At 35.0% G+C, this 16,763-nt stretch overlaps 1 protein-coding gene across 3 annotated transcripts; it reads left to right on the plus strand.

Annotated features, from left to right (window-relative positions):
* The first annotated feature begins 11,874 nt into the window (after positions 1–11,874).
* LOC122014483 (protein FAR1-RELATED SEQUENCE 9-like) lies at positions 11,875–16,046 on the plus strand. 3 transcript variants are annotated; one of them, XR_006120686.1, is made up of 5 exons: positions 11,875–12,363; positions 15,146–15,205; positions 15,288–15,374; positions 15,669–15,739; positions 15,815–16,046. XR_006120686.1 is itself a non-coding variant. In XM_042570716.1 (5 exons), the coding sequence occupies exons 1-4, from the start codon at positions 14,025–14,027 to the stop codon at positions 15,723–15,725; spliced, it is 1,224 nt and encodes a 407-aa protein (XP_042426650.1). In that variant the 5' UTR covers positions 12,383–14,024; the 3' UTR covers positions 15,726–15,739; positions 15,815–16,046. The 3 variants fall into 3 exon arrangements, 2 of the variants coding, with proteins under 2 accessions (XP_042426650.1, XP_042426651.1); XM_042570716.1 differs by lacking the exon at positions 11,875–12,363 and adding an exon at positions 12,383–15,044; XM_042570717.1 differs by lacking the exons at positions 11,875–12,363; positions 15,288–15,374 and adding an exon at positions 12,383–15,044.
* Positions 16,047–16,763: the final 717 nt, after the last annotated feature.

Here is a 16,763-nt window from a genome sequence, read left to right on the forward strand (position 1 = left end):
ATGTGCCTCGCCACGTCAGTACTGGGAACCTTTTATGGAAATTAATATTTAATGGAATTAATAACTTAAGGAGACTTGGGTCAAACGTGTTAAGTTCCGCAGGAGATCCAAGTCAAAACCTAAAAGAACAAATAGATTAAGTTTTGGATCAAACGTGTAAAGTTCCGCAGGCGATCCAAAATTTAATTTAAAAGAACACATGGTAGCTAGGAAAAGGTTCAGACCTTTGTACAAAAATTTTGTACAGTGGAACCTATAGGTTTTCCGAGTAGCAACCAACAATTGGTATCAGAGCTAGGGTTTTGCCTCTGTGTATTTGGTATTAGTTTAATCATGCACATGTCATACATAATTTAGGCAGGATAATAGTAGGATGTGCTAACTTTGTGGATGCAGGATCCAACTATTATGGCTTATAGTTATTATGTGTGTGATTGGACCCTTGGACATGTCAAGGGCATTTTATTGTATGTGCATGATTGTATTAAAATACAGCAGGAGCTGTATTTAGTTTTATTAGGATTTTATTTTTGATCTAGATACATGTACATTCCTTTTATGGAATATAGGATCAAAATATAAAATTCTATTTATGTCGCGGATCGAATCTTGCAAAGCGTGGAACCTTCTGAGGACCAGAGGCGCAACGGAACTAGGAGCAAGATGGATGCGACAGCTAGACCCGGTGGCGGTGGCCAAATATGGCAGCAGCTTGGGATGACAACACACGGAGGACAACTAGAGATAAAAGCCATAATAGTTGAAAATTAGATTTTCTATTTATTGCTTTTATATTGTGCTGTGTGTGCATGTTAGTATACATGACTAGTAGGCTAGCATAGTTAAAATTCCTCGTTTATAAATAACTAAGTGGGAGAGAGATTTTTAAATAAATCCCATGGTCTCCATTACTGGTTTGTAAGTGATGCAAACAAGCTTGCGCGTTGGCTCTGAGTGCCTTCCTCCATAACGGATGAGCTTGTTTGTGGATCACTAGAACAGACTTCCATTTTTGGATGACTATAGGAAGTTAATTAAGAGCGTGTGATCTTCCCCAACGGAAGGGGCATAATCTTATTAATGGACTTAGTGTCAAGTAATGGTATACACTTAGACACATCTAATAGTATCCTCCCCATCGGAGTCACTGCTATTATTTGTGTGACCAAATGAAACCAACTATTAATTTGTCATAAAACTAGGTTGACAAGATAATAAAATTAAAGGGTTAAAACCCTCTTACAAATGATTGATTTTGTATACGTCCACACTAACGTGGCATACAAAATTAACGGTGTTTGAGATAATTTTATTTGTCATAAAGATACGTTGACAAGATAGTTAATGGGTAAACCCTCCTTTACAAATGTTGAATTTGTATACGTCCACACTAACGTGGCATGCAAAATTCACGGTGGTTGAGGTGTTGGTAAATTTAAATAATATTGTTTGAGGAATCAATGTTATTTTAAATTCAAAGAGTTTTGACCAAATATTTGATCAAAGATGATCAACTATTAATTTTATTCATAAAGTAAAGTTGACGAGATAATAAAATTAATGAATAAAATCTCCTCTTCGATTTTGTATACACAAAATTCATGGAGATTTTAAGGAGTTGATCTTGACCAAATGTTTTTGTGATTCTTAGGATGTTTGTCAATCCCTAGTAGTCATACTATAGAAAAAGACTTAGTAGTCCCAATTGTAATGATTGGAAATAGGACTTGGACATTAAGGTAGACTGTCTTCTTAGAACTAAGAACAATTTAGGTGTATTTAATTCATTAGTTGAAACATGTCTAGTGGTGTTATCTACCAGAACTTGGAGTGTAGATACAAGATGCCATTAATCATGTCTGCAATTCATTGCAGGGTTCCAGGAAACCCGACAACTAAATGAAAGGTAAATCACCGTCCACATGGGCACTACTGTAAAAGTGGTAACTGTTGCAGTGGGAGATGTTTATCCTTTGATAAGAATAAAATATAGATTTTAAGTAATTGTCTTTACGTACCAAGTTTAGAAATAACCTGATTTCAGTTTCTAAACTATTATAGATATTATGTCTATTTTGATAACAAAGTTGTTATCAAGAAAAATAGGAAAGTTATCTATTCTGGTATGATGGTTGACAATTTATAATCCAATAAACTCCCACGATGCAACAAATGGAAATTAGTAACACATCTTCTAATTTTAAGAGAAAGCAACCTTCGGAAATGAACCAATTATATCTTTGGCATCTAAAGCTAGGTTATACTTGAGTAGGATTCATTGGTAGCTGATGAACTTTTGGGTTCATTGGTAGTGGAAATCTTTCCAACCTACGAGTCTTACTTGGAAGGAAAATAACCAAGAAGCTTTTAAGTCCAAGGGGTATGGAGTCAAAGATATGTTGAAAACGGTTCATTCTGATTTGTGTGATCCTATGACTATCCAGACAAGAGGTAGTATTGAATATTTTGTCTATTTAATAGACAACCATTCAAGATACAAATAAATTTACTTAATGTACCGCAAAACTAAGTACTTTGATTAGTTCAAAGAGTACAAGGTTGATGCGGAGAAATGTTAAAGTAAAAAGTCACTATGGAATATCGTAGTGGCAAGTACCTCTTGAGAGATTTTAGGAGTCACTTATCAAAAGTTGGATTTCAATCCCAACTAACTGCATCTGGTACACCCCAACAGAATGGTGTAGTAGAAAGAAGGTAAAGGACTCTTATGGAATAATTAGATAGATGATGAGTTATTCAGAAAATTACCAAATTTGTTTTAAAGGATAAACTCTGAAAACGAAAGTGAATATAGTACCTTCCAAGTTAGAACTCTCTACTCATATAGAATTGCTGAATAGGTGAAAACCTATTTTGAAGCATATTCGGATTCGGGTAATCCAGCACATATGTTAAAGAGAGACAATGATAAGTTGGATAGGAGTTCACTTGTTTGTAAGTTATCCTAGATAAACAAAAGTAGGTTTATAGTCTTAAAAATCAGAAGGTCATTGTTAGCATCAATGACTGATTTTTAGAAAAGGACTATATAATGAACCACGTGCTCATAAGTAAATTTGTTCTTAAGGAAATAATAAAGGACATGTCTAACCTAGTACCAACTGTACAAGATGAGATACCACAAGAAAACTGCAACACGTATCACAAATGATACACAATTGCATAAAGTGTCTTGTCATAGTGGGAGGGTTGTTAGGCAACCTAAATAGGTTCATGTTTTGGGAGAGTTTTTGGACTCGATCCCTGAAGGACATAAACCTGATCTCCGGACATATGACGAAGCACTCCAAGATAAATATGCAGCATCTTGGCAAAGAGTAATGAATAATAGAATTAGAATATATGTATTCTAATAAAATCTGGAAGCTTATAGAACCACCAAGTGGTGTAAAAGCCTTTGGGTGTAAAAGGTCTATAATAGGAAAAGAGGGATAGACAGGAAGGTTGAAACCTTCAAAGCAAGGCTTGATGAAAAAGGAAACTTTTTTCACTGGTAGCCATGCTTAAGTCTATCCGGATTCTTTTATCTATTTGGCAAGTGGATGTCAAGACAACATTCCTTAATGGAAGTCTTGAAGAAAGCATCCATATAAAGCAACCAGAAGGGTTCATTGCAAAGGGCTAAGAGCATCTTGTGTAAAGCTCAATCAGTCTATGGACTGAGGCAAAGCTTCAAGGTCTTGGAACATCCGGTTTATCAAAGTAATTCAGACCTATGGATTTATTTAGTAACCGGATAAGTCTTGTGTATACAAAAGGTGTGATGGAAGCGTGGTGGTATTTCTTGTACTATACGTAGATAACATTTTTGGTAGTTGGAAACAATATCAAAATGTTGTCAGAAGTAAGGGTATGGTTGTCCAAACAATTCGATATAAAGGACTTGGGAGAATGTATATATTCTTGAGATCAAAGTAATAAGGGATCGCAAGAAAAGAATATTTTACTTATCCCAAGCTTCATACATCGGAAAATTCCTTGCTCGTTTAAAGCATGCAAAACTCCAAGAAAGGTTTCTTACCTTTTCAGGATGGAGTAACTTTATCTAAAGATATGTCTCTGTAGACATTAAAGGAGATAAAGGAAATAAAGGCAGTTCTTTATGCTTCGGCTGTCGGAAGCCTAATAAATGCTATGCACGAGATAAGAAATCTGTTTTGCCAAGGGCATAGTTGGCAGATATCAAAGTAACTCTGGACAAGGAACTGCAGTAAAGCATATATTGAAGTACCTTAGATGCACTAGAGATTATATGCTAGCTTACAAGGCAGTTAATTTGGTCCTTGTGGGTTGCATGGATTTTGACTTCCAATCGGATAGGGACAATAATAAGTCAACCTCGGGGTTTTGTGTTTACTTTAGGAGGTAAAGTCATAACTATGGAAGAGTGATAAGCATAGGTGTTTTTCTGGACTCCACTATAGAAGTTTAGTATATGGCAAGCCTCTGAGGTAGCCATAAAAGCTGAATGACTCAATAACCTCAAGATAGACTTAGATATGATTTCTGGTTTGTCCAAAGATGATTACAATTTATTGTAATAATATTGGTGCAGTAGCAAACTCGAAGAAACCATAAGTCTATAAAGGCAAGTAAACACAATAGAGCACAAGTACCACCCAATACGAGAAATCGTATAAACGAGGAGAAGTTGTTACTGCCTAGAATGCATCAGATGATGACCTATAGATCTTTTCACTAAGGTCCTTAAGGCGAGAGCTTTTGATGGACTTGTTGAAGGGTTGGGAATCAGATGTATGGCAGCAGATATGGCAGCTTAGTCTTTTAGTATAAGTGGGAGATTGTTAGAGTGTATACTAAAAGCCTAGCTTTTGGTATAAACATTTATCTAGAAATAAGAATCACATTGGTCAAATGTCTACATTTATGATAAATGTAGTTGTTCAATTAATTTATATTGTAGATAACATGGTGTGTGGTGTCACACACAGAGGATCATGTTATCAGTACCTTATAAATTATAAACAGTAACTCATGACCATAATGGAAAGGAACAAACCATTGGAAGGTCGTAGTGTAATTAGGTATTAGTTTATCTTAACTATATAATTACACTAGTACACTTAGAGTGTATTGAGTAGGACCATTTGAGGTCGTTTCTTTTATACTGGCTTTATAAAGAAACAAAGACCTCGGTTATTATGGAAGTGTGTACTCTTAATCCTAATATAATAACAAGCACATATATTTGATATTTATTTCTTTAATTTATCAATGGGTGAGATTTAGTTCGATAAATCAATAAGCCCGATAAGTTGGGAAATGATATCGCTTATAGTGTGTGTTGTTGATTATAGAAGGAAACTGTGTCCTAGAGATACTAGGTTGATAATGTCCTCAAGAGGAGCTCATAAAGATTGTCATGTTAAACCCTGCAGGTGGACTTAGTCCGACATGATAATAAGGTTGAGTGGTACTACTCTTGGACTTAGATATTAATTAAATGAGTTGTCAGGAACTCACTTAATTAGTGGACATTCGATATCTTAAACACAGGGAGACTAACACGCTCATAATAAGAAGGAGCCCAAAAATGTAATTTGGGATTGGTGCGGTAGTTCAATAATAGTTCTCTAGTGGAATGAATTATTATTGATAAAATTAAGTTGTGTGTTCGGGGCGAACACGGGATGCTTAATTTTATCGGGAGACCAAAACCAATTCCTCCTCTCGGTCCCTATCGTAGCCTCTTATTTATAGAGTACTATACCCACCTATACCCACCTTCATACCCATGTTATAGGGGCCGGCCAAGCTAGCTTGAGGATCAAGCTAGGGCCGGCCAAACCATTGGTTCATGGGTGGCCGGCCCTAGCTTGAACCCAAGCTTAGGTGGCCGGCCCTATTTAATTTAAAAAGAATTTTAATTTTAAAATTTTCTTATGTGAAAGATATAATTTATTGAAGAGATTAAAAATTAAAATATCTCTTTTATAAATCTCTACAAAAGATTAAAGAAAGAGATTAAATCTCTTTCCTTATTTGTAGATTAGAAAGGATATTTTATTTCTCTTATTTATAAATTATTCACATGTTGAAAAATTAAAATTATAGAAATTTCTTTTTATAAACCAATCATAAAAGGGATAAAAATTATTGGAGAAATTTTTTATAAAATTTCTGGAGACAAATTAGGAAGTTTTAATTAATTAAAACTCTCCTTGTTTTGTTTTTAAAGTGGCCGGCCATTGTGTTTAAAAGAAGAAAAATTGTTTTAATTAAAATAATTTTTCTTTACATGGCAAAAGAATTAAGGAAATTTTGTAATTAAATTTCCTAATTTGCCTAGGCCAAGGAATATAAAAGAAGAGGTGAGGGTGCCTTCATGAAAACAACCTCTATTATTTTTCCTCCCTCTTTTCCTTGGTGTGGTGGCCGGCCCTTCCCTTTCTCTCTTCTCCTCTTGTTGGCCGAAACCTATCTTCTTGGTGGAGCTTTTGTTTGTGGCCGGATCAAGGAAGGAGAAGAAGGAGAGAAAGCAAGTCTAGTCTCTAGCATCCCTTGGAGCATTGGTGGTGGCCGAAATTCTTCATCCTTGAAGAAAATTATTGTGGCCGGCCATCCTCTTCTTTTCTTCCTCTTTTGTGGTGGCCGAAACTTATCTCTTGCTTGGAGTTCTTGTGGTGGCCGGATACTACTTGGAGAAGAAGAAGAAGAAGGAGAGAAAGCTTGTATCCCTTGGAGTTTGGTTGGTGTTTTGTTCTTCGTCCTTGGTGAAGCTTCTTTGTGATTGGCCGAACCTAGCTAGGAGAAGAAGAAGGTGCGTGGTGGTTCTCGTCTCGGAAGATCGTCGCCCACACGACGTCCGGGATAAGAAGAGGAATACGGTAGAAGATCAAGAGGTTTTTCTAAAAGGTATAACTAGTAATTTTTCTTTCCGCATCATACTAGTTATTTTTGGAAATAATACTAAATACAAGAGGCTTACGTTCTAGTGTTTCGAATATGGTTTTCGAAGTTGTGTTCTTTTGTTTCTTTCTTTTCCTTGTGATTTGATTGTTCTCTTTGGTTAACCTAAAGTTATTTTAGGAAATTAAATATTAGCTTTCTATTAAAGGTTTTGTCTAGTCGGTGGTGGTTGCTCCCATATCCAAGAAGGCCATGTGCCTCGCCACGTCAGTACTGGGAACCTTTTATGGAAATTAATATTTAATGGAATTAATAACTTAAGGAGACTTGGGTCAAACGTGTTAAGTTCCGCAGGAGATCCAAGTCAAAACCTAAAAGAACAAATAGATTAAGTTTTGGATCAAACGTGTAAAGTTCCGCAGGCGATCCAAAATTTAATTTAAAAGAACACATGGTAGCTAGGAAAAGGTTCAGACCTTTGTACAAAAATTTTGTACAGTGGAACCTATAGGTTTTCCGAGTAGCAACCAACAGTAAAGACTGATGAAAAAGGACAGGGACAGAAAGGCAAGAAAAAGGAGCTCGTAAAGAGCAATGTCCGATGCTACGTATTTGGTAAGCTAGAGCATTTCACATGTGTGTGTAGCGAGCGAAAGGTATATCCTTTTTCTTTATATGGTATGAGTTATGTGTCATCTAGTGTGATGTTCACTAACTCATCTCCTTTATGGATTATAGACTCAGGAGCCACAGACCATGTAGCTCGTGATAGGAGTGCATATGTGGAATTTCGTTGTTTAAGCCTGCCTGCATGCGAGAAGACTGTATATGGAAACTGGGTATTTGTGGAGGTGAGAGGTATTGACAGTTGCAAGTTGTTGCTGCAAAATAATCAAATCCTAGATCTCCATGACGTGTTATATGCTCCAAATATAAGGCGAAATCTAGTTTCTATTCGTAGTCTAGACTAGTTATGATATTGTGTTGTAATTGGAAACTCTAAGGTTTCCATCTTGTATGACAATACTTTGATATGTTCCGGTTTAGTACATGAGGTACTATATGCATTGAACTTTATTTCTTTTCGTGAGTTTTATTCTACATCTACCATTGCCTTTACATCTGATAGTGTAGTGGATGATGTTAATATTTGGCATAGCAGACTTGGTCATATGTAATGTCTTTGTAATGCACTTGTTCTGTGATATAATAGATATGTCAGGCAAACTAGGTCGACTCTATCACACGAGTGACTACCTCCATGAGTGGGGATAAGATGGTTTCTATCTATAAGAGGTTTTGCGAGTAGCCCTGCTAGAACTTAAGTCACCCTGATATGTGTCCAGTATAAGGTTATGTGTGACATGACTCATATGGGCATAGTCACATCCATATGTCCTATAAGAAGTCAAGTTTGAGATTTTAGATATCACATGCAAATTGTTATGTCTTTGAGGTATTCTTTCATAGATTTCTAGGTAGAGTCTCATATGTAGACTGAGTCCCATACTTGCACAATGTTAGAGAAAAGTGACATATGCCCATTTAAGAGATGGGGGATTAAGATTGTAGCACGTGTTTCATACCACGTGTGATATGATGACTGGATAGTGGAATCCATATTATAAGAGATAATAACTTTATATCTCTGAGCCCCACTGTGTGAGATCCGAAATCCTCTAGGTGGGAGTTCTTGTGCGCTTATTACTTTTGGCTTTTTCTTGATGTCATGATTCAGTGTTTACTACTTTAGTCTGTTTGCCGATGGCCCGGAAAATAAATTGAGGACTGAGGGACAGGGTTTGGAAAGCAGCTGAGTTAAGATTGATAGATTCGAGTTTGGGAAAAGAAATACCAATTAATAATACATCATCATATAATATTCACCGACTAGTCTTTTATGTATATCTATGTAGAGATTAAAACATATTAGTGAATATAAAATCGAGTTTCATCTGGGGATTACTTTCGATGAGGAAAGTAGCTTGATGGATGTATTAAGTCTTGGATCTAGGGTACAGTGAGATTTTGTATCTTATAATATAATGATGACTGATCAATCATCCTAATATGTGCAATGAGTAGTTTTATATACAGGTGTACTCGCAAGTCGAACAACGTTCAACCCTGTATGGAAGCCTAGTATGGTGATATGATGGATCACATAAGTTGTGATCTATAGTGATAAAACAATGCCCTTGTGTGCAAGTGGGAGATGTAAGTATCTTATGCCCACTAGGGGGAATTACTACATGTAACCTATGGCCACTAAGGGACATTACTACATGTAACCTATGCCCACTAAGGGGCATTACTATATGTAAATAACCTATGTCCACTAAGGGGCATTACTACATGTAGCCTATATCCACTAAGGGGCAATAATATATGTAACATATGTCCACTAAGGGACATTACTACATGTAAGTAACCTCTTCCCATTAAGGGGCATCACTACATGTAATCTATGTCCACTAAGGAGCATTATTACATGTAACATATGTCCACTAAGGGGCATTACTTGCATGTAATCTATGTCCACTAAGGGGCATTACTACATGAAGGTTAGTAACTCTCTAATGTTAGTAACCCTCATTTTTATTTTATCCTATAAATACATATTTCTTGTGTGAAGTATGTGAGTGAGAGAAAAAGAAATAAAAGGAGGGGAGTCTAAGCAAGAAGATAGTGGTAGTCTCTATCTTGTTATCACACATCATCAGGTTAAGAGTTGAAGCGTTGTGACATAACGTTGATAGTTCGAGATACGTGACTATTATCTCAACTTCGAGTAGTCTATAGCTAGAGTTCACAACAATTTTGAAAATTTACAGTGTCAACGATTGGTGCATTACCAACCAAAGTATAAGATTTAATTTCTGCAAAGTAGAAGTAAATTATGTATTTTACTTTTATACACAACCAATAGCTACTTTGCTAAACATAAACTTGCATGATAAAATATACATACAAGAAGTTTATAATGAGATATAATTTTTCCTAAACAAATTAATGATTGATTAATTCGAGTCAGGGGTGGAAAATATATTGACCATCTAGATTAATATTGTTGGAATTAATCAACCTTAAGGGAAAAGTTATAAAGATTTATCATAAAAATCATTAAAAAAATCAAATAATATTTGAATTAATAACGCTAACTAAGTGAAAAGTTATGAAGATTCTAAAAATCATTAAAAAATCATTAATTTTTAAACTTATTTATTTAGAAATTATTTTTAAAAAGTTACCCTATATGTCATGTGAGTAATAATTGTTTTTTTAAAAAAAATATTATTTCAAAAAGAAGCCTTTGCTATACTTGAAACTATCAGCAAACAGATGTCTCAAATGGTATCGAATTAATGAAGTAAGTCACATCATCCACAAATGACTCTATTTCTCACATACTTCTGCAATTAGGGGTGAATAAAAAAATTAATTAACTCAATTAATTAATCAAATTGATCCAATTCAATTCATGAATGATTTAGTTATTTAAAAATTCTATTTATTAAAAAAATATATAAATTTTTTAATTTTATTCAGTTGGATTTTAAAATTTTAAAAATAAGGTTAAACTGATCAATACTGATATATTTGAATTGGATAATAATTATGCAACTCGACTAATACTTCATACTCAATATCAATCGTTTGATCAATTAATTCGGTAACCGGCAAATTTAATTAATTTTATATCCATTTAGTTTACTCGATTTTAATGATAAAATTTGTTGGTCTGATTTGTCGAAAAATTGATTTAATCGATTTCGATTTGTTTGATTCAATTGGTTGAGTTTTGCACCTATTGTTCACCTCTGGCTACAACTATTCCAACTACTCTCGTTGTTGCCCATATGACGTTCAATCATCGACCAACAACGAGACATGCAGTGAAATAGAGGACAAAGACAAATTGTCCGCAACTTATATAGAGCAACTTAAAGTCATATTTTTTTACTATTATGTATCGTCTCTATCACTTTTTTCCTCTCAAAAAAAAAAAAAAATAAGTCTGATGACAAATTTAGACCCATTGACTTTTGTCAAAAAGATCAGACATTATTCCTCAATGGTGGGAAGGATCATAGGGGTGGAGTTGACCTTGGGCTAGGGTAGATTCCAACCCCACTTAATTTTTTTAAAAAATTAATAGTTTTTTATTTGTAAATATGAAATTATTTAGTTAAATTTAGCAGCACTATGGGAGTTACTTGAGCGATCTTTTTTTTAATTCAATTTTTTTAAAAAAATAAAATGGTGTTTATAATTTGATAATGATTTTTTTTTTAAAAAAAAAAAGATAAATAGGACTTGTAAAAAAATGGTTAAAAGAATTTTTTATGTTAAGGAGAAGAATTTGTTTTTTTTATTCTTTTGATGCGGCACTTTAGTAGCTTTTAAAACCCTATAGAATCACTTAACATTGAAGATATCTTTATAGGGTAATGCTAAATAGTCAGAATCTGACTACCCAGAATATATACATTGATATTTTAGTAATATCATATATAGATATTAATTACATGTATATACATGCATTATAATTGGGAGATAAAAATTTTTAACTGATCAGATTCTAGCCAACAAAATTTACCTATCTTTATATTACTGAGTTAATATATTTTATTATTAATACAATACTATCTGTATATTTGAAGCTGAGCGCTCCTTGTTGTCGCCGATTCAATGAATAAATTATTGCCTAAGTTTAACATGTAGTGCGCTGGTCTTATCCCAGCATAGTTCGTCCAATGCTTGAGTGAGACATTTTGAAAGAGAAATTAGAGATGATGTGAACTGGACGAGCACATTAGTGAGAAAATCAAATCCTTCCCTTCAATTATCCATTCCATTTTATATCCTTCAGCTAGTCATTATGATATTTTAATTCCCTATTTAGTAACACCTATTTTGATCCAACAACCAACAATCATCTTTATTACGACTCACTTATTTAGTAACACCTATTTTGATCCAACAACCAACAATCATCACGTGCAGATCCAGCGCAGAAACACAGAAACGCAGAACGCGTTTTCTCGCAGACGTGAAGCCCTAACCTTTCTGCTCGCGCTCCCAAACCTCCACCGGCGGACCGTCGCCATCCTCTCGCCCTCAGGAACGCTCCTCCTGTGATCTCCCAGCGCAAAGGCGACGACCCAGTGCTCGCACCACGCAGGAAACGCAGCACTGCCTCCTCCGAGCCAGTTCTCCTACTCCTCCGCAGAAAACGCATCAGCCGGCGGACCGTCGCCATCCTCTCTCCCTCAGGAACGCTCCTCCTGTGATCTCCCAGCGCAAAACCCAGCCAGCGACACCTCCGTCGGTGACGACCCAGTGCTCGCACCACGCAGGAAACGCAGCACTGCCTCCTCCGAGCCAGTTCTCCTACTCTTCTGCAGAAAACGCATCAGGCGACGAAATCCATATAGTTTCAACCTCTGCCGCCGTTAGGGCCAAATTGCGGTACTGTTGCCATTCTAGCTTGTTGTCTTCTTCTTCAAGGTTAATTAAAAGGCAAATTTTGCTACTGCTCAAATGCAAATTTTGGTACTGCTGCCCCTTTAGCCCCACGTTTAAATATGTTGAACTATCAAGTATCTATTGAATTGCTTAATTTGTGTTTCCCATTTATGCTTATTTGATGCAATTCAAGTCACATGTTTGCTTGATGAATGTTGTCCACTAAATCTAACTGATCAATTTGTAAATACGAACATTATTAATGGTCACATTCTTAATTTCCTATAGAGTAGATGGTGACTTCCAAACACCCATAACTATACTGTAGAGCTAATTTGTCACTGTTCTTTTAGTCCTAAAATATAATATTAAAAAAAAAAAAAAATTGTAGGATCAAAGTAATTATCATGGATGGTGAATCTACGAGTTGTCATCGTTTGAATTTTGAAGGAAATGAAGATAGTTGGGAAGGTGACTTTGATATTATTAATGAAGGTAATAAGATTTATCTTTGGGAATGTATTGAGCTTCAATATATCGAATTTTCCTTTTTAGACATTTTTATTTGTTTGTGTGTTGTTATAGGATTGAACATTGAAACAGATTTGGATATACCACAAATGGGGCTAGAATTTGAAACAGAAGAAGATGCATATCAATTTTATTTGGCATATGCTAAAAAGGTTGGATTTGGCATAAGGAGAGGTAAAACCCATATGGATAAATCGGGTAAATTACTTGATAGGGTTTTTTTTTGCTGTGCCCAACGTAAAAGAGGAAAAGACAAATGAGATCTTTATATCAAAGTAAGTCGTGATGAAACAAGGTTTGGTTGTGAGGCTAAAATGAAGATTAGTATTCGGAAAAAAACTAAGTTTACTGTGGTGCAATTTGTTAAAGAGCATAATCATTATCTGTCAAGTCCAAACAAAACACACCTCTATAGAAGTCATAGAAATATATCTTCTTCTGCAGCGATACAGATTGATATGGCAAGTGATGTGGGAATCCCCCCAAAAGCATCTCATAATCTTATGGTGAGACAAGTAGGTGGGAGGGAGAATCTAGGATTTATTCCTGAGGATTACAAAAACTACTTGCGATCCAAAAGAACAATAAACATGAGAGTTGGGGATATAGGGGGTGTATTGGAGTATTTGCAGAAAATGCAGTTTGATGATCCAAATTTTTTTTATGCTATTCAAGTTGATGAAGATGATTTGATTACTAATATTTTTTGGTCTGATGCTAAGATGAGAGCTGATTATGCTAATTTTGGAGATGTTGTTTGCTTTGACACCACCTACAGAAAGAACAATGAAGGTCGACCAATTGCGTTGTTTGTAGGTGTTAATCATCATAAACAATCCATACTTTTTGGTGCAGCTTTATTATATGATGAAACCAGTTTAACTTTTGAGTGGTTGTTTGATACATTAACTAGAGCTATGGGTGAGAAAAAACCAACTACTATTCTTACAGATCAAGATGCAGCAATGGCAAAAGCATTAGCTTCCAGATGGCCTGAAACACATCATCGTTTGTGCATTTGACACATTTATCAAAATGTCGCCATACATTTGAGTCAAGTTTTTTCTCAGTTTAGAGACTTTGCTAAAGATTTTGCCTCATGTATATATGATTTTGATGAAGAGGAAGATTTTATGTCAGCATGGAACATAATGTTAGCAAAGTATGCACTTGAAGATAATGATTGGTTGAGGCGCATGTACAATATCAAGGAAAAATGGGCTTTGGTATATGGACGACAAATGTTTTGTGCGGATATGACTACAACCCAAAGAAGTGAGAGCATGAATAGTATTGTGAAAAAGTATGTCACTTATAAACACAAGTTTCTAGACTTCTTCAATCACTTCCAAAGACTCCTTGATGATCGTCGATATGAAGAATTAAAAGCTGATTTCAGATCAAATACAACTGTTCCACATTTAATGTTTCCAATTGAGATTTTAAAGCATGCTAGTGAAATTTATACTCCTAAGGCATACAAGTGTTTTCAACAAGAGTGGTGTCTATCTCATGATTCCAATCTAGAGATTGTTGAGGATGTTGATACATTTACAAAATATAAAGTGACTCCTCACAAAAAGAGAAATCATCATATAGTTACACTTGATAAGAAGTGTGAACAAATTGAGTGCAGCTGTAGAAAATTTGAATTTGCTGGAATTTTATGTTCTCATATTCTGAAAATATTTACATGGAAAAATATCATGAAGATCCCTAATGAGTATGTATTGAAAAGGTGGACAAGAAAAGCAAAAATTGGATATTTTGAAGTTAATGATTCAATGGCCAATAATGCTAGTTTGGATCCAAAATTAATTCAAAACATGCGATACAAAGAGTTGTGTGGGTTGAATGTTCAATTTGTTACCAAGGCAGCGGAAAGGGAGGACACTTATAAGTTTGTTAAAGATGCTATGTTGAGTTTGTGTAAGATGGTGGATGATAAGTTACAAGTTAATGAATCAAATGTCCAACAATCAAATGTGAGCCAAGCATCATGGGAATTTGATTATGGTGAAGGGAACTCTACTGGAGTGAAAGGGATTAAAATGAAGAAAAAAACGATGTCAAGGAAGAGGTTGAAAGGTGGGTTAGAGAAGATTTCAAGGAAAAGAAAAGCAGCGAGGAAAACAAACCAAGCTTCAACAATTGTAATGGTTTCTATTCCATAACTTCACAAATTTTGTTTATTTGGTATTATATGTTGGTAAATTTGAATAACTTAAATCATTGTTTTTTTTGTATAACACAGAGTGCAGATCAAACTATTTCCAGCGTGGCCAGCGTACAATATGACCAGATCAATCATCAAGTTAGTGTTTATTTTACTTATGTTAATCTAAGATAATTTATGTTATAACTATCTAAGATTGTATTTTATTTTTTTGTTTTAGCCTATAAATTCTGTGCCAACAATTGGTAGCTCTATTGGTAGTTTCAATATGACTGAGCCACCATTATTGCCATCACAAGTTTCTCAGGTATATATACATTTTATTAACAATAGAACTTGTTGAAAAAATGACTGATTAAAATTTTGCTAACTGATTTGGTTGAGTCACTTGTATATTTTGCTTAGTGTCTTGTGAAATTAGCAAAGTATGGTTTAGAGATCTTTAACTGACAATCTTGTTTGGTTTCACATAGGGCTTAAATAGTAGTACATGTTTGCTGATCTTGTATGGTTTTCACAGGCCTGATGTGAACATTTGTTAACTTGCTGACTCTGTAACATGTTAACTTCTGCCTAATCTATCTTTTGTTTATTGTTATAGGTACAATTCCCATTTGTGCAGTTTGTTGGACCACCTCCTGCGGCCTCCTCTCCTTAGACATCAACGATCTCGTATGTGTCTGTATCTATTTATATGTGCACTTAAAATGGTAGTTAATCTATTGATATGATTTCCTTTCTTGACAGGTTCCAAATGCTTTGGGAGTCTTAAAAGGAAGACAATGCTGAGATTGAACTCTTACATAACTTTCTAAATTGTTGCATCTCCCTTTTGGCAATGGAGTTGTGTTTACTTTTTGTTGGAAAAATATTGTTAGCTATATTTGATGATTCCTGATGTATCCTAGTTTGATGTATATATAGGAATTGGATATGATAGTTGTTCTTGTAGATTAAATGTTCCATGAGAAATTTTGTATTGACGAATGGTTCCTGTGTTATTGATTCCATTGTCAGTTTTTTATCAATTCCATTAGCTCTATACCTCTCTTGATAGTCAGAGCAAGCTAGGATGTATGTTTAGTGCAGTTGTTTAGTGGAATAGCTTGGCTTGTAGCTCCTCTTGTTTAGTGCAGTTGTATGTGGGAAGAGTCGTTTCTGGAATGTAATAGCTGCTACTTGCTCCTTGTTGACTGGAAAGTTAGAGCAAGCTAGGCCATATAAGATAGGTTTGGACTGATCGATGAGGTTAATTGCCCTGGATTATTGCTTCATATGTTTGTTTGATGACTAAGAGGGTACCTGTACACCTCATATTTCAAGTATGGATTTATGCTAGTTGAGTGTGTTATGTAACCATGAAACAAGACCAACTAACCTGATCATTTGTTTAGTAAAAAGGTTGGTGTAGCATTTCCATTTGATGCTTGAATGCTGAATTAGAAATAAAGTGTGATATCACATAATTAATTGATGGCTGTGTCTAGTATAACTTTTTCATCTATGATGCATGAATGTTAGATTAGAAATAAAGTATGTTTCCACATAATAATTTGAACTAATGGCTTTGAATGAACTGAATTATGTTAGGGGTATCTTTCTGAATTTCTGGAATGCTCCTTTACCTGTTTCGCCCTGAGCTCCATATGCCCCGTTACCAGTTAGTGTTACATTCATATGGGTTGCGTATTTGCTT

The sequence above is a fragment of the Zingiber officinale genome, chromosome 8B (genome assembly GCF_018446385.1).
Source record: "Zingiber officinale cultivar Zhangliang chromosome 8B, Zo_v1.1, whole genome shotgun sequence".
Taxonomy (NCBI): Eukaryota; Viridiplantae; Streptophyta; class Magnoliopsida; order Zingiberales; family Zingiberaceae; genus Zingiber; species Zingiber officinale.